At 35.5% G+C, this 18,525-nt stretch overlaps 2 protein-coding genes across 2 annotated transcripts; one reads left to right on the top strand and one right to left on the bottom strand.

The window, feature by feature from the left end:
* Positions 1-1,652: 1,652 nt before the first annotated feature.
* On the top strand, positions 1,653-7,229 carry LOC113725398 (arginyl-tRNA--protein transferase 2-like). The gene is made up of 6 exons (XM_072073831.1): positions 1,653-1,953; positions 3,019-3,057; positions 3,225-3,375; positions 4,013-5,161; positions 5,932-6,253; positions 6,735-7,229. Exons 1-6 carry the CDS (start codon positions 1,791-1,793, stop codon positions 6,882-6,884), a joined length of 1,974 nt encoding a protein of 657 aa, XP_071929932.1. The 5' UTR covers positions 1,653-1,790; the 3' UTR covers positions 6,885-7,229.
* Positions 7,230-7,936: 707 nt separating this feature from the next.
* Positions 7,937-10,736, bottom strand: LOC113725397 (protein yippee-like). The gene is made up of 6 exons (XM_027248544.2): positions 10,595-10,736; positions 10,194-10,366; positions 9,203-9,246; positions 8,450-8,558; positions 8,310-8,365; positions 7,937-8,222 (listed from the first exon to the last, which is right to left on the bottom strand). The coding sequence occupies exons 2-6, from the start codon at positions 10,287-10,289 to the stop codon at positions 8,138-8,140; spliced, it is 390 nt and encodes a 129-aa protein (XP_027104345.1). The 5' UTR covers positions 10,290-10,366; positions 10,595-10,736; the 3' UTR covers positions 7,937-8,137.
* Between the last annotated feature and the right edge of the window lie 7,789 nt (positions 10,737-18,525).

Here is an 18,525-nt window from a genome sequence, read left to right as displayed (position 1 = left end):
CTCTTGCCTGCACCAAGGTGTTTACGTTCTGATAAGAATAATGTGATGGGAACCGAAGGAACTTTTAAAGTTCGACCCACCAACGATGGGAGTATCTCGACGTTGACAACAACTGCAGCTCCAAAATGAAATGTGGCTGAGAAAGAAAGGCAATGCGTGGTGACTTTTTCCTAATTTCCGGAAGCATAATAAGTTGTTGAGACACAAAAGGCTCGATAATACCTACTACAGTACTTTAAAAGGCTTTTACGCGGAAGCTCAGCAACGCACTAAACACAGATTAATTTTTTTAAAAAAATTACTGTAATATTTTTTTGATGTAATATACGTAAGATAAAAAAATAATTAAAAAATATATTGATGATGTATATTAGAGGTGTCAAAATGGGTGATTTGGGCGGGTTTGGGTTGGGTAAAATGGGTAATGGATATAAGTGAGTCAACTCATTTATATCCATTTAATTAGATGGGTATAAATGGGTATGTCAAAAAATAAATTGGGTAATCCAATTACCTATTTATAACTCATTGTATATAAATACAAAAGAGCAAATAATTCATTCATTCACTATCTAAACACACCAATGCCTTCTAATACAATTAGATCAGTGCAGGTATGGTTGGAATTTTGATGCAATTCTATAGTATCATATTTTTATAATTTGATGTACTATTATATAATTATTCGTTGTACGTGGAAGTTTTATTCGTACATACCAATTCAATGTATACATATAACTTGATTTGTCAATATACAATAAAAATTAAAAATTATATATAACAACAATATATAATTATATCAAATTCAACTGCACCTGCAATAATCCCTAATACAAAATTGCTTCTAATTTTGACGAGTATCTCAATTGATTTGTGTTTACAAGTCCTATAATAGCATAGAGTTGATATCACGTTGTTTAAATATGGTTAGAGCTTTTAATGAACGGAGGTATTCGAATTGTTTGAACTTGAGCTTGTTTGATAATCGAGACAAACACAAACTTATCTGCGAACTATTCGAATAGTTCATTAACACATATGTAATTATAAAAATAAATAAATACAAACATAAATACATTTAAAATTATTAAAAGTATATTACATTTTACTAAACAAAGTAATTATACATAAATTTGTATTATTTACTTCTTTAAAATCAAGAAATACCACCATTAAACTTATTCTATATAATATATTTACTTGCTCCAAACTTAAATTTACAAATAAATGAAATGAATCGAATTTGATCAATACTTATAGTTCATTTAATATTTGAGTCAAAATTGACCCCTGCTCGCATAATACACAAACAAAACCTGAACATCTTATAAAAATGTGCATGTATAGAGTACGTCATACTTTCTAAATTGCCATAATTCCTCGAGAACCTAACTTAAATAAGCTGAGTGAACGCCTGTGATTTTGTTCATGTTCATTGGGGATGGGTTAATTTGGTTTGAGACACTTTAATAACAATTTAGGGTGCACTTTTATTTTTCACTTTTTAAAAGTTGAGAATGCAAACTGAGAATCTTTGAAATCATTGAGGGTTCAAAGTAATTTTGGTCGATAGTAAAAAAAAAAAAAAAAAAAATGGCCACCTCAATTACAGTAGGAAAAAAATATTTTGCTACAAATTAAATTTTTTGGTCAACTGCTACAAATTAATTGGATTAGTGCAACTAAACATTATCGATACTGGTAAAACAGTGACAAGGCTGCCGATTGTCTCTCCATAGCCCAAATCATCATTAATTGTTCTTTTTTCTCCGGCTGCCTGAAGATCGGGTATGGCAGAAAAGAAGAAGATGAAAAGCGAAGCTAGCAGCAGTAACAGTAATAGCAGCGGTGGTCAAAATAGTAGCAGAGCAGAAAGCGTCGTCACGGATGTTGGCCGCCATCGGAGCTCTTGCGGTTACTGCAGATCCGCCAGTCATACAAGTATTTCTCACGGTCAGTCTCTTAATTATGCTTAATTTTGATACTTATCCAGGGAATTTTGATGTCATCGCGCTCTCAATTTAGTTTTTTGTTTTGGCAAAGTTTAAATTTTTGGGAGAATTGTTATTTTTCTGTCAGAATTATGTGTTCTGTGGAGGTTAATTCTGTTGAAACGATCGGAAGTTTGTGAGCAATTAGTTAAGGTTATTTATTACTCCTTCACCCTCCCTCCTCATAAAAAGCTGCAATTCTCGGCTTCTATCTTTTTGGTTTTGTTTTGTTTCTGATCGACATACCGGTGATAGTAAAATTTTCATCACTATGGCAATAGGCCGTCATTATGATTGCCAAAATGTAAACGACAGCTACTCGATCTTAGTCTGAATTTGATTATTTCCAAATGGTCATGCAACAATGACAAAAATATCACTTCTGCAATGAGACCGCTATTATTCCATGCAATTCTTTTGGTTTTTACTTTTTCCCATGCGAAACCTAAGGTAGTTACGGGGCGAGGATATTTGTACAAAAGATTATTTTGATAGATTTAAATGGTCATGCGATTATGACAAAGATATCACTTCTGCAATAAGCCAAGTACAAATAGTCAATGCAGTTCTTTCTTTTTGTTTCCCCTTTATTTATTTATTCTCGTGTCTGTATAGAAAAAAAATATATGGACGTCACCAACATTCTCTTCTTTGAAATATAATCCATTTGAATTACCTACTTTTGGAGCTCAATTGGAAATACTTGGAGAATGATAGAAAGTTAAATTAAATACCTGAAATCCAAATATTCGATTCTTGGAGCTCAACAGTTGATCTTTTATAGAGAAGGAATGATTAAGGATGTGTTTCTCTTGGGATTATTGGACCACTAAAAGGGATGTCAGAGAAAGAAGAGATTAATAATGTTATTCAATGTTACATGCTCATAATAATTGCAAACAAGTTCCACTTTGGAAATTAGGTTGATATGATGTTTTAATATCTTCTTCTGCCTTTGTTGAATATTATTATTTAAAAGGTTTTGGTGTCACCTTCTCTTTGAAATTTTGTTGTTCTTAATTTGCAGGATTATGGGCTCTGAGTCTGACAGTTGATGACTATCAAGGTCTGTATCTCCTGTTTTTCTAAAAAAGTTGTTCTGGAGAATTTTAGATAGCAAATACTTGATCTTTCGTTGTTTAAAAAGTATAATAGGGCCTTTTTGCTTTGGTATTTTATCTTGGAGCCTTTCTTGAATGTTACGAGTTTTAGTGAAATCTCTCTACATTGTAGCTCTTCTTGATAGAGGTTGGAGAAGGTCGGGCTGCTTTGTATACAAACCTGAGATGGAGAGGACATGCTGTCCGTCGTATACCATCCGTCTCGAAGCCAGTGAATTTGTTCCGACTAAAGAGCAACTTCGAGTATCAAAACGAGTGCAAAGGTTTTCTTGTGTTGCAACTCCTTCTATCTCCTCATGTTTATTCTTTGGTTTATCGTTGAATGTTCACCCAAGGCAAAGAAAAGTTTGGGCAAAGTTAACATAGATACACATGCATCTATATACCATTGGGAAGCACATAAGTGCCTATATTGTTTTCTTTCTCTGTTGGATGTGCTGTTTTGATTTGTATGTGCATATATTAGTGAATGTGAGTAATGACAACCTTGTATTTCTCCAGAGGTTTAGATCCAACTATTCTTGGTTGATATACATGCCAACTCTAGTAAAATGCTACATTTTTCATGTCAGCTCCAGTTCACGGCTTGCCAGGAAAAGAATTTTGCACCGTTTGGAATCAATCTTGAAGTATTTGCTACTGTCTGTTTGTCCAATTAATAGAATGTACTTGCTATCATAACTCTGGTTCCTTCTTTTCCAATTGGTGCTTTCTTCTTTGTATCTGGGTTCTTTACAATTTATGTGTTGGAATTCTGGAATCCTCAATGGCTCATTTGCTAGTCTTTCCAAAATTGTGATTCCAAATTGAGTGCAAAATTATACAGTGAAATATAAGTTATCTAGATACAATAAAAAGTTTCAGCGAAGGTAATTAAATACAAAAATGACTTTCTTCTAGGTTTCTAGATGGCACATTGGATGTTAGAAAACCAGAGAAAGTAATGAATGAATGGACTATTAGTGGGGGATCCTGCAGCTCTTCCCAAAATGAAAGTGCAAACTGCGTGGCAATGGAGTCTTCCTCAGGTGATCACGAAGAACAGAAGAACCAAGGTGAACAGATTATACACTGCTTGTCAAACCAGATAGATATTGTGGTTCAAGAATATGTTAAAAGCGCATTTTCCTATGATCTTGAATTGCCAAAAGCTTCTGTCAAAGTAGTTGCACCAGCTAAAAGAAAGGTACTTGTTGAAGGGTCAGAAGACTTATTATTCACCAGCAATGTATCATTCCAGATCTCTGCTGCTTTAAGACGAGCTAAGAAGGGCGTTGGACATGTACAATATTCAAAGTGCAGTACAGAGGAAAATGGTCAGTATCCTGAGATTTCTCCAAAATTGATTGCAGAAATTCTTGCAAGGCACCTACAGGAGGTGCCAGAATCCTGTGGTTTATCAATTAGAGCTTGCAATGGGCACATTAATTTCTATTCTACTGGCAACCAAAATATGTACAATGATTTCGTTAAAAGTGGGACAATGTGGAAGCAGCTACCTGCAGAAAGTGGTAGGAAACATAGCTGCTTGAATAAAATCTTTGTAACTTCTCAAGGCAAAAGAAGGCAGCTTGAGATTCGTTTGAGAAGGTCCAGTTATGATCCTGAAGAATATTCCTTGTACAGGAAGTACCAACTTAGAGTGCATAATGATACTCCCGATCAGGTCTCTGAAATCTCATACAGGAGATTTCTGGTTGATTCTCCCTTAATATTTGTTCCTCCTACTGGAGATGGTACAGTTCCCCCTTGTGGCTTTGGTTCTTTCCATCAGCAGTACCTGATCGACGGGCAGCTAGTTGCAGTTGGTGTAATAGATATTCTTCCTAAATGTTTGTCTAGTAAATATTTATTCTGGGACCCAGACCTTGCCTTCTTATCACTAGGTAAGTATTCAGCCCTGGAAGAAATAAGATGGGTGAAAGAGAATCAAGTACATTGTCCCAGTCTACAATACTATTATCTTGGTTATTACATTCACTCATGCAACAAGATGAGATACAAAGCAGCTTATCGACCCTCTGAACTCCTTTGCCCTCTTCGCTATCAGTAAGTTATTCTTCTTCCTTGTGAAAATGGGACAACTAAGTGAAATATCATAATCAATTAATCTCATAGTTTGGAGCACCACAGCATGGTTGTTTTCCATTCTTTTTGGGTGTTATATCATACTTTTAGCCACACAAGATGAACCCATTAAATGTTACCAATATAAGTTTGTTCTATGCACTATGATTTCTATTGCTGTTAGGAATTTGCTTTTGTCCTCGTGAAGGCTACGGTTTTGGGATGAGTTACATCCAATTCTTTTACTTTAAAGGCATATTTTTGGAGTGGTGGATGTGCCACACTAGTGGCATCAGTTGCACTCCTTTTTTTCTTTTCTTTTTTTGGTGGACCATTCTTGTACATTTCAGTTGCATGACCTGAAAGATGTATTCCAAGGCTAGCTTGGGATGGTCAAATCCACATGGTCGCCCTTGGAATCCCTGTGTGTGCAGTATTAGTTAGAAAGCTTTATATTAAATTTAACCATTTAACATTTGTGTCAGACAGGTCGATGTGAAGTTTTGGGAGATTAATTATGGCGTGAAAATCATCATTTCTCGTCTAAATAATCATGAAGGTTTAATTAAAAACAAGTATTTTTTTCCCCAGTCTATGAAGCCCATTTTTTCCTTAATGTAACACAGATGTTATTCTTCCACATATTCACTAATAATTGCAATGGATTTTACTTTGTCAGCAAGTCACAGTCTTTGGAACCCACCTGGTCTTCAAGCTTTTAAGTTATTTCTAACTGGCATTATTTTCTGTAGGTGGATTCCGTTTGATGTTGTGAAGCCCCTGCTTGACAGGAAAAGATATGTTGTTTTATCTGATTTTGCCTCATTAACAAAGGGGGAGCCGTTGCCACCTACCACTCTTCAAAACCATATGGAAGATCTCCATGGCGATCTCTTCAGTGAATGCAAAGATGATGTATTTATTCATGAGGACGTGGAAATGATTGAACTTGATTCTGAAGATTCTGATGTTGACTCAGAGCCAGAAACTAGTTCTTCACCACCTGCAGCAGCCGAAGATGGAGATGTTGGTAATATCTTGATTGGTATGAAGTCATTGCGGTTACGATTTAAGGTATTTACATGACATTCTTTACTTTAATTATGGTATATTTTAATTGTCAGTATCCTTTATCGTTAGAGAAGACATTTCTTTTAAGTTGGTATCTTCCATGTTAATCTAGTAAGACAGTTATGGAAGTATTGGCTTTTCCTTTCTAAATAATCTAGATTTAAAAAGGCAAAAAAAAAGAAAAAAAAAAAAAAAAAGACGAGTGCCAGTCTATAAATGGTACTTCTGTTTTCAATATTAACACATTATCCTGTTTGTAAAGTTTACCTCTAGTTGCTGCTGACAACTCCTTGAATTCAGCGACCCTGACACATTACACATGCCTATGCTTGAATGCTTCGATCTTAGTCATTACCTAACTTGTACTGTTTTCAATCACCCTGGAATGTCTTACTGTAGATCGCTAAGAAACTCACTAAGGTAGATCAAATTTCCCCACTTTGTACTGCAGTGTAACTTAATCTAAATCTTATTGTGCTTGAAGGACCTGTGTCAAGCTTTTGGTTCCAGCGGAATGAAGTACATGGAAACCCAATTGCAGAGATACATGAGAGCTGTTGGTGCCGAACTCTCTGAGCGCATGGTGTATCAGCCTGATCTGCCATTGACAAGAATGCAAGAAATAGACGAGTGATTGAAAGGAAAATCCGGACAGATTGAAATGAAACTTGCTGTCTGCGTGGAATTTTAGAGTAACCGATTGCTGATCAGGTTGTGGAGTCTTGAGAAACAAAAGAAGAAAAATTGGTGCTTATTGATTTTGGGTGAACTGATTTTGAGTGGTTCACTTAGCAAGTTGTTCACCTTAAGTCTCAAATTGCCTGTAATCTGCTTCAAAGATGTAATCTTGACCGACCTTCATGTTTTAAGTTAAATGTATGTCTTAATTGCAAGACAATGACCGAACACTTGCAAATTCGAGACTACCTATAGATGATCATTTTCAGTTTCAAACAGGGATGATACTATTTGTGTTCTACTTTTCATGAGGTCATGCACGACTTTCTTTTCTACAGTTTCTTTTGTAGGTGTTCTAGAATATTTATGAAAGAGAAAAGACGAAGGATTATTGGCCGATTTGACTTTCGAGTTGCATGATTTGCCAAACGCGGGTTGTTAATTAATGTTGTTGGTGTTTATTGTATTTAGTATGCTAAGCAAGCAAGAACATCAACCTTCCTTTTTGTCGTGATGATAAACCTTCTTATCCATTTCCTTAAGAAAGTCTTTTTGGGCCAAATCTCTTTTAACTCTCGCACGCTAATAAAAAAAATCTGTGACCAAGAAATTCATCATCCCAGAAGCGGTTTGGGACAATAGCTTCCCTAATATTATCCTCTGTTTTTCCTCTCTTTCTCTCTCTTTTTTTGGGGGGTTGATGCACGTATGGCTGTGCGCTGTCCGGCATCCAGACCAGAATATCACCAGTGCAGGTATGCCGACAAAAACCTTTTAATTTTCTCTCCAATGTATAAAACCTCAGTCGATAAAATATGCGGAGTAGGTTTCCTTGGACCAGGACCAAGAGAGAAGTAGATGGTAACATATCGACTGCAAGTCTGTGGTTGCCAAGTGCTGACGTTGATCAAAATACAAGCAAATGTGTAGCCAAAACAAATGAGCATTCACCAACCATGTTTTGATGATCAGATGCATCTCTAGTTATAACCAAAAGAGCTTTAGAACTTGTGATCAATGGCCATAAGTTCCATGTTCGGTCAAACAATATGAACATTGTCCAGCAGATTTACATACATGATCCCTTTCAGCAAGCTGAGGAATCCAGGGCACGAGGATTTACCAATTTAAGAATCCAATAGTCCAATAAAAAGCAATAACAGTAGCAAGAATGTACAGTTGGAAATGGAAATTGGCTTTCAATCATAATCAAACATCATCGGCGTCACTTCCTCCTACATATGCTTCATGGCTCGTCCAATAGTTGCTCCCATCGGGGCCTGAAATCTTAAACCTGCTCATCATTCAAGAGAAGCAAGTCAAGATTCATGCGGTGCATTCAAAAAGATATCCAAAACCTTTTAATCTAGCATTCACTGACCGTTCAAGTACAGATTTCCCTTCCTTGTACTTCTGACCCTTTTCATGGGCAGTTTCCTGGAAGCAACCATTTGAAGCAATTAGTACCATAAAGAAGAACATGCACCACAATTTTTAACATAACATGCCTCTGGATCTTACATATTTCCATCCAACAATGGACCCACAACGGACACAGAAAATGTCAGCAACAGTGTGCAGTCCAGTCATCATCATTCTTTCTTCTTTCTCTCCAGCAGTTACATTTGCTCTGATAAAATCAGCGAAGGACAAGGAATCACTCAAGTGAAATGAACATAAGATAATTTTCAGTAAATTTTAACTCTGAAGCTGGATATGTGGCAACTGAAAAGATATGACACCACAAACTGTATGTGGCAACAAAGCCAGCTCAACTTTAATCTTAATCCACTCAAAAGCATTGGCGTAGAGATTCCTAATCGAGCTCCTCTTGGCTTTTTGATCAGGTCTGTTACATCTAAATGTGTAGCTCGTCAACAAATTTTTTCAGGCAATGGCTGGTGGTGGTCAGTTACAAATCATGCTTGAATCCTAAAGCGAATTAGAAGCCTACCACATGATCTCTTCATGAGTTGTTAAACAACAAGTAGTTTCATTGGAAACTACAGGGCATCCCCAAGAATTTGATGCACGAATACTAGCAATAAACAAGCTACTACAGGCAAGCATGAACATCAACAAAAGGCAAAACTCAAGCATGAAACTTTTGCATGGCTAAGAAACTTAAGAATGCAATTCATTTCTTGCTAGCCATTATGTAAAATCATCAGATGACTCCATTAAGTGTAAAGGTAATACATCTGTAATGCACTTGAATCCATGAAATTGCTAGTTGAGTTGTGATATTGGGTGCACAATATCCAGAAAACTTACACCTTATTGAAGAGATAAGCCTTCCCATGCCTGCATTGGAAAGACTGAAGGAAAAGAACAGAGGGAAACCACTAAGTCAGTTTTGTGCATGACCAAAACTCCCAGAAATTCGAATAGTCAAATTCTAAAGAACTGTAACCTCAAGTCCTTAGAACAATGAAGAATGCATTCATAATTGCACCTAATTTGATTTTGCAAAGTTCCTGCACATGGTTGCTTATTTTCCATGGGTGTAAATCAGTAAAGCCTCATGTTTCAAATCAAGTTAACCAAAGAGTTGCATACGTGAACCCCACTAATCAGCTAGAAGTATGCATTTGAATATTGTAACCTAACTGATGCATAAATACTATTTTCATAACAGGACAAATAACAAGTGAAAACTGGTCACTAGGTCCTTGATGGCCAAGCAGAAGCACGCGACACAACTCACAAAATACAAAATGCATTCAACGATCAAGGTACTGCGTTTCGGTCTATTTTGAAACCAGTACAGCGAATGCCCCATTTTGACCATTGACCAAGAGAGGCAATGAATCTATATAGTGTCAACCCTTCAAATCACAACCTCATAGAGAATTGAAGGAAATGCCAAATTCTCGAAAATCAATCAACATAAAGCACCAGAGAGAGCATCACTTTGTAGTTGATGCTTTGACTTAGTCCCAAATGAGAAAAGTATTAGCCCCTTCTCCTCCCTTCCAGTTTCCACTGAAGTAGCAGAATTCTAATCAAACATGTCCGCTTACCAAACAACTCCAGCAGAATTGCACAAACTTGAACTTGAAGTCAAAGAATTCCATCACAAACAATATAATGATAATTCCAGCGAAGAAGCACAATCTCAATTACAAAAATACACATACGGAACAAAAAAGGAAAGAATTGACAAATCAGAAAGCAGACAGTAAATCAAATCAGATACAATGAGAAAATATCGATCTTTTATACGAATAGACTAACAACAATAGATGGAAATGAAGGAAAAAACCTTGGAAACGATGTCTTCCCAAAGGGCAAGATGGGTACCACAGTGCTTGCAGCAATAGATCTTCCCTTCAAGGCTCACCACAAACAGCCTTCCCATCTGTCTCTCTCTTTCACTCTTTCACGCAGTTGCCTTGGCTGTCTTGTTTTCTTTCTCTCCGTACTCCTTGCTAGTTTCTTGTATACAGTAAAAACAGGGAAAAGGGAAAGAATTCAGAACTGGGCTATTCAAGGAAGTATAAAAAAATGGGAGTAAAAGAATAGTTTTATGGAGGGGGTGGCGATGGGATAATGCAGTGAAAGTGAAGAAAAGAATAAAAATTGACACAAAAGGAGAGAGAGGGACAGAGACAAAGGGTAAAAAAGAATGTAATACTAGTAGTAGTCTAAAAGCAAAACTCTAACCTCTGAAAGAAGAAGAAATGAAGGTGCAAGCATGAAGCAACTAAGCAAGGAAGACGCAAAGGAAATACCAAATGGTTAGGAAGGCAAAAACCAAGAAAGAAATTGTAGAAAGGTGGGTGGGTTTCTTGCGGTTTATGTGGACAAGTCTCCAACGCACACTGCCAATTCTTGCAACACGTGTTTGTGACTTTGCGCAGCGTAAACCCAACCATTCGCCAGATTTCCCTCTGGGTCTGGGGAGGTTTCGGCATTTTAGCCACCAGCAAGGAGCAAACTACAGTGTCCATCAACCAATACATTTGCCCCTTGCAGAATAATTATCTCGTCAGACCCCCTCGCTCTCTCTCTGTTCATACTATGCCGTTTATTATTAACCATGGGAAAACCCCAAGTTCTTCCGCAAAACAAAATTAAAAAAGAAAATAAATTTTTTTTTGAGACAGGAAAAGAAAAGAATTCAAAAAATAATTACTCAAGCATTGAAGTTAATTAGTACTTGTTAATGCTCTACTAGTATAATCCAACAGGGAAGAAAAGAGAAAACCATCAGTAACTATAAGAGTTTTTTTAAAAACATTTTTCAGTTATGTTTCGGATGAAAAAAAGATTGAGACCTCCTCATACGTATATATTCTTTCATTTTAGAGTTGACTCAGAGTTAAAATCCTGCTGTCAATTTTAGAGTCACCGTTGAGGTTGAAGATAGTAGTAGAGAGGTGGAAACGTTAAAAACCAAAAAAAAAAAAAAAAAAAGTCCCTTCTACGTACTGCACAAGGAAGGATAATGGTTAAGTATATAGTCAACAATTATTGATTATCATTGATATGCCTTCCAATTCCAAACCCCAAGAGTACAAGGATGCACTAACACTTAATTAGTTAAATATACCGTTCAAACGACCATGATATGGCTAAATACACCTAATAATGAACGTTTTCTTATGGCTAAGATTTATGCACTCACTTATTTTTTTGTTTCTAAAAATACATCATGAGAAATTAAATTATCAACTTACAATAAAGTGCTTTTGTCAGGGAAAGGAAAAAACATAGGGTGCATTTCATAAATTTGAAATCTATAAACTGAAATTTAGCCTAAATCCACTAATATATTGAATTATTAAATACTAAATCTGATACATTTGACTGTATATCACATTCAGTGATAAGTGAATAATTTATCACTTAATTTTGGAGGTAAATTTTGTTTAAAAAATTCAGTGCCATTTAATTAATTCAAATGTTACATTTTTTTTTTTATCAAACACATCTGAATATATTAAGATTTGAATTCATTAAATTTAGGACCCTATTTGATAATCCAATTCACCACTTAAACTTAATGAATTTAGATTTTAACATATTCAAACTATTTGATAAACCAAAAATTGAACATTTAAATTAATTAAATAGCACTGAATTTCTTAGATAAAATTTGCTCTAAAAATTAAATGGTAAACTATTTACTTATCACTGAATGTGATATGCACTCAAATGTATTATATTTATACTTAATAATTTAATGATTTAATGATTTCAAATTTCAAATTTCAATTTTACCAAACGCACCCTAAATGATCAAGGCAGTGATTTTTTTTTTCTTGGGGTCTACTAATGGAAAAACACGACAGCAATAAATTTTACAAACTGACGATCTCAAAAATTACATGTGGTGTTTGCACCACTAATATGGTGTAAACATATTATTTGTCCGTCATAAACATATTAGTGGTGTAAACATATTACACCACTAAAATTATTTGTCTTTCATAAATATTATATTTTAGTTCTTTTTTGCTTCTTTAAAGTTCAATAACTGTTAATTGAGTAATACACAAAATTTAACAAATTCAAAAAGTAAAATGCATGAAAATGAGATTTTTTTAATGAATTTTATACTATATTTTTAATTTTCTATTATAAATTCTTTTGAAATTATTGTATTTAATTTTTACTTAGTTAATAGTTATTAATCTAAACAAAATAAAAAAAGAACTAAATATGATATTTATAAAAAATAGTAATATAATAAAAAGTGGGACAGAAGATTCGTTGCATCGTAAAAATATTCATAATAATTTATTTATATGAATTAACCTTTTCTACACTGATAATGTATATACTATCATCAGATGAATGATAACTATGTAAAATTTGAATTCATTTATTATTGGCTTCTTCAAGGTGGGGTTGGGGAGGAGAATTGCCTGTCAGGTGGTCCGCAATTAGGGATGGCAACGGGGCGGGGGACCCCTCCCTCGTCCCCCGCCCCTGCCTCGCCTTGCCCCGCTTCCCCCACGGGGTTAATAAAATTTTATTATATAATTTTATTATAATTAAATTTTAATAAATAATCAAGTACTAAAATATCAACACATCACCAAATTATTATTCATTGTAATTTTACAATTGAAACTCATAAAAACAATCAAACAGAAGTTATTTGAATACAATCCAATATGATGAAATAAATATAACTAAAATAGTCAAGTTTTCACTTTTAGTACAAATGCAATCACTAATTCATTATTGTGTTTGTACTTTTTTTTGAGAAAAAAGTATTATTTTATTAAATGTAATTAGAAATTTAGTATAAATGTATTAGTAAATTTAGTATAACTAATTAATAAATTTTATTAGTAAACATGTATAATTATTCATATAATTGATAATATCAATTATATTACATAAACTACTATACATTATATAATACATCTAACTAATAATATCATTATCATAAGTTTATAATTAATTAACTTACATATTATATATAATTATATATATATTTTTTGCGGGTGGCGGGGCGGGGTTATACTCCCCCGTCCCCCGCCCCGTTTCTAAGCGGGGGGAAAAAATTCCCCCCTGCCCCCGCCCTATCCCCGCCCCAACCCCAGCCCCGAGAGCCCCCGCGAGCACACGCCCCCATTGCCATTCCTATCCGCAATCACCTAGTGACCGTTCCCGGAATTGAAGAGAAACATGGGGGCCCGTTAGTTGGTTCAAGTCAATAGACAGCGAATGCCAATCAGGCAGCCAACCTTCTTGTTGCCAAAATAAAAAGAAAAACAAAAATCGCATGCACATTTTATTAGACCTGACGTAGTCCTCCACCACCACCAACGTTGCGGAGCTTTCCTGTCTCTAAATTCTAAAATCTACATGATACGTCGAATTCCGAAGTTTCTCTTCCACCAAATTAGCAGTAATTAGTAGTATTAATTGCCAACTTCAAGTACTCGATGAATTGAGGAATCTATCAATCGCGACTACGACTGAAGGGCCTCTAATCTAATGCGTGACTTCAGGCTCTCATCTCACGGGCCTCCCATGTCAAATTTAAAAACAATTTTTGTGGGATCATGGGATTTGTTGGTCTAACTTCTAAGGGTGGACCGACCACGTTACTCATCAGTACGATGCGATGCGATGCTGTACAGTGAACTGCGTACACAATAAACTATTTGTGCAAAAGCTCTTTTCCTATCCTTTTTGGGCAGGGGTGGCAATTTTCGACACGATCTGAAAACACGACACGAACCTAACACGAAATTAATAGATTTGCGTTGAGGTTTCGGGAATTCGGGTCAGAATCGGGTTGAACCCGATAAACCCGAAAAGAAAACAGGTCGATTTCGGGTCAACCCGTGGTGACATGATATGACCCGTTTACGAATTAACAATAATTTAATAAACATAAAAATAATTTTATCTAACTAAACTAAGTTATTCTTTTTTTCAAAGGCATTAATTACTTAATCCTAAATGAATTTATTTAATTTGTGTGAAGTTAAAATTATTTGGACAAATAATATATTATATTATTTTTTACTTTTATACTGTTTTAATTTATTTTATATTTTGTTTGGGATAAAACACTTTTACAGTGTTTAATTTATTTTAGATTTGATTTGAAATTATTTATTTAAATTTTTATTACTTGATTATGTAATTAGTTTTGTGAGAAATTAATTTTATTAGAAATTACATTGATAAATTAATAAATTAAAATTAAAGTTCGGGTCATTTCGGGTCGACCCGCCAACCCGAAATTTTCGGGTTCGGATCAGTATACCTGACCCATCACGGGTTGGTGGGTCGGGTTCGGGTCAATAGGCTTTCTGACGGGTCGGGTCAGACCCGACCCGTGAACCTGATTTGGACTCGAATTGCCACCCCTATTTTTGGGGATACATCAATGATGACACGTAGTAATTTACAACAGAAATCGCGTATTCTTTGTAGATTATATTGGTGAGGCGGAGGCCTCAGAGTTCGAATGTTGGAATGCGATTTTTTTTTTCCTGTTCACAAGGAAACCGCAATTGCTATTTGAGAGTGTACATTGAATAAATTTCGTCCCGTATAATAACTCATCAATAATACAAAAAAAATAAGACGCGCTAGACAAATCCCATGCGACGGATATATAACAGAGTTTTATGCTTATTCCTCTTCAATTCTTTGCATGCGTGTTATTCGATCATAAAGACGAAGAAAACAAACCCTAGAATTAGTCTCCTAGAGATTGTTTTGTTCCAAAATTCGACAAAGGAGGGATGTCCGCATCAACCATCAATTCACTTGCAAGATTGGACTTGTTTCCCCTTTGGCCCGTAAATTAATTGTACCAAATGCAACAAGACAATGAAAACAAACAGGAGCAGCAGCATTGTGTGTACTGCAAGTAAAAATACACGCTTAGAAAACCTTATATGTGATATGATGTACGTGATAAAGCTCAATTCTATATACGAGAAAATGACCCGACCAAATAAAATGTCTATGTTTACCGTAGAAAAATGCAATAGAATGTTAATAATAATCCCAGAGTACAAACCATAAACGATGAATACATAGGATAACACAGATAAACCAAGAAAATAGGTTCCAATTTCACATTCTCGAAGTGTATCCTTCTGTTCATGCACGGTGATGAATGTACGTTAAACTTGCAATAATGCAACATCCCTCTTGAGCGGCGCCCTTTCCGCACAGGTAAACCAGTCTACTTGCCAACAGTAACACGACGCCAAACCACAACCACAATCAATCATGCGTAACGATTCATGACCAGCGGGGTACCAGCACAGCAAAGCTGAAGATGCAAGCTAGTTATCCAACTCGTCCCGTTTCCATTATCATTTAGCACCAGGGTTGACAAAAGAGCTACGGATTTTTTGCAAAAGGGATGACTGTATATTGCAATTGGGGAAAGGATAGCACCCATCAAATTAATCTTCCGCCTTTACAAGCAATAATGCAAATGCCTTTTATCGTAATGGACCACAAGGCCTCCCTGTGGCTGTGGGTAGTTTGTTCTTTGTGGATGGATGATGAGGCAAGCAAACCGACAATTGGACATGGTAGCTGCTTATAGTGACGTTCTTTCTTAGTCATTTAGAATTTACCCGGATGTAAGGTGTAGTCAAGATTATCTATTTAAACTTTGAACAACATCATCTGCAGATTGAGTCGTCAACGCTATAAGAATTCATTTCGGGCTGCCTTATGTTTTTTGGGTCCTAAACTTCATTTCTCTTGGCATCAAGATCCCTGTTTTATCAGTTAAAACTGCATCTGCACAATACGTTAAGCTTAAGGTTGCTCAGCACGCAGTGACCCAATCAAATCTTTCGGCTAATACATGAAAATGGAAACTACCCCAAGCCCACATATTCTCTCGTCAGTCCACTTTGAGCTATAACACTTTGAATTCTGGGTTGATGACAAACTTTGTGCTCCCGTGTAATGACCAGATCAGATCTGCCCAAGTTGCTTTTCTGAAAACTACCCAACTTAGCCCAATTTTGGGCAGATCAGATCAGCTTACACATGTCAATAACTCATTATTGGGCCATAATACTTAGCCCAAATTAGCCCCCAAGATCAGACCCAATAAAAAGCCCAGTTGTGTAAGCTGGTCTGCCCAACTTAGCCCTTCTCATCTTTACTGGTTGAGAAACTTGTATAGCTGGTCAAAGTTTCTGGTCTTAAGAAAATTTATGGTAATCTGCTATACAAGCCTACTTATGACTCCCGTGTAATGATGCAAGGCCAGAATGTCATTTATTAAAAAAAAACTTTAATGTAACTACACTATATGCCTCTCCGCGGATACTATGATTGGTTTCGTAATATGGTAATTACTAATAGGTTACGTAATTGATCCTTATGTGTTACCTTTCTCTATATTCTTGGGGCAAAATTTTACATAACTTTAGGGAATTAGTCTGACCGAAAGGTTGAGATACCCCTAAGTGAAAAAAAAGAAAAAGAAAAAAAACCTACAGTATATGTCACATGAACTATAGTCTATACTCCATGCATAGGTTTTTAAATTAGCCCAAGTATTTTTCTCTATATTTAAATGAAGACCATCTTTGCCACATTGACAACTCAACCAATCCGATCACCTCGATCTGCCAACTTTTACGATTTAGCCCGAAAATTTCAATCAGCCCAAATTCCTGCAGTCTATAACGTTAAAAAAGTACGTAGGCCCAACAAACTCTGACACTCGCAGTGATACAAGTTGGGAAACGCTTAGACCGAAGACCTGGCCCAAATAACGCACACTCCTAAGTAAATTTTCTCCCCTTTATTATTATTATTATTAAATTTTTTTTTTTTTTTGGTGAGGAAAAGGTCTCAAATCCAGATTTCTCACTTACACTTAGTCCCTTACTCTCCCTTTCTTTTCTAATAACTCCTAAAGCAATTTCTTTGAAACATAAAAATAGAATAAAAAATCCATTTTTCTAACCCCTTTTTCATAAGAGTGCGTTCAAACATTTTATTTTTATTATTATTATTATTATTATTATTATGCTAGCTTGCTGAATGACTGCAGCACTTTGATCATCTACCATCTTCCAATTATTAAAAAAAAAAAAAAAAAAGCCACTAACAAATATACTTTGTTCAGTATATCTGAAGATTGCGCAATGATGCATGCAACTCCCACACCATGGTGTACAACTTGGCCGATGATTGCTTTTCAATAGATAATCATCAATCATTAGAACTAATACAAAAGGGCTAAAGAAGGGGGGGGGGGTGATAATTAAAGCCAGTTCCTAAAATTAACAAAGATTTGTTTCTCGTCATCCTCACGTGATAACATAATGATAACATGCAATCAGACGATATTGCAAGCTAATTGCAACTTCAGGAAACTAATCTATCTGTTTCACATTCTGGTCTGTGCTCTGCAGCTTTATGTCGTTTATGGTAGCAAAGAAACACATCACTATCTGCTTAATTATGTTCAATTCATTTACGTATGAAATAGGTTAAACTTCCTCAAGATAATGTGAAATTTTGTTACATTTGGAATCGGTTTCACATACATCAATCTTGAAATTTAGTTGGTGAGAAGAATTCTATCCTAACTTGAACCCCATTACATCGAACTCAATCAATAGAAATGCGAAAAAACGATCTGAATTAGAGACTTGGCAATTTAATTATCGTCGTTGATGCAAGGAGATCGATGAAAATGTTCATTTACAACGAGCCAAAAACAAAAGGAAAAAAAAATGAAAGTATATATGAAGGAAGTTGCTGGAGAGACTTGTGAGGAGACAGAAGAATCCAGTGACAGATACATCAGGGGTGAAAGCAAACGTGAAAGGGCCAAAAGAAAAATCAAAGAAACAGAGGAATGATCGATCATCGATTACCAGTTTGGACAAATGATAATATGGAATAACCGCAAAGACAATGGTCGACACTTTGACAACCATGGAAAGTTGATTCACATCACACCGACCTGGCAATTAATACATAAACATTAATTTCATGGTTACAAAAAACATACACAGCATATAGGTGGTATGGAATGTTGGATCATGAGCTGCATTATCACTGCTTTGTGAGCTATAATGATCATTAGTGACTGATGTTAATCTTTCTTCGCATTAGAAAAAGCA

Source organism: Coffea arabica, chromosome 2c (assembly GCF_036785885.1).
Source record: "Coffea arabica cultivar ET-39 chromosome 2c, Coffea Arabica ET-39 HiFi, whole genome shotgun sequence".
Classification (NCBI taxonomy): Eukaryota; Viridiplantae; Streptophyta; class Magnoliopsida; order Gentianales; family Rubiaceae; genus Coffea; species Coffea arabica.
Note: the sequence above shows the minus strand (reverse complement) of the source record. Positions and strands in the feature narration are given on the sequence as shown.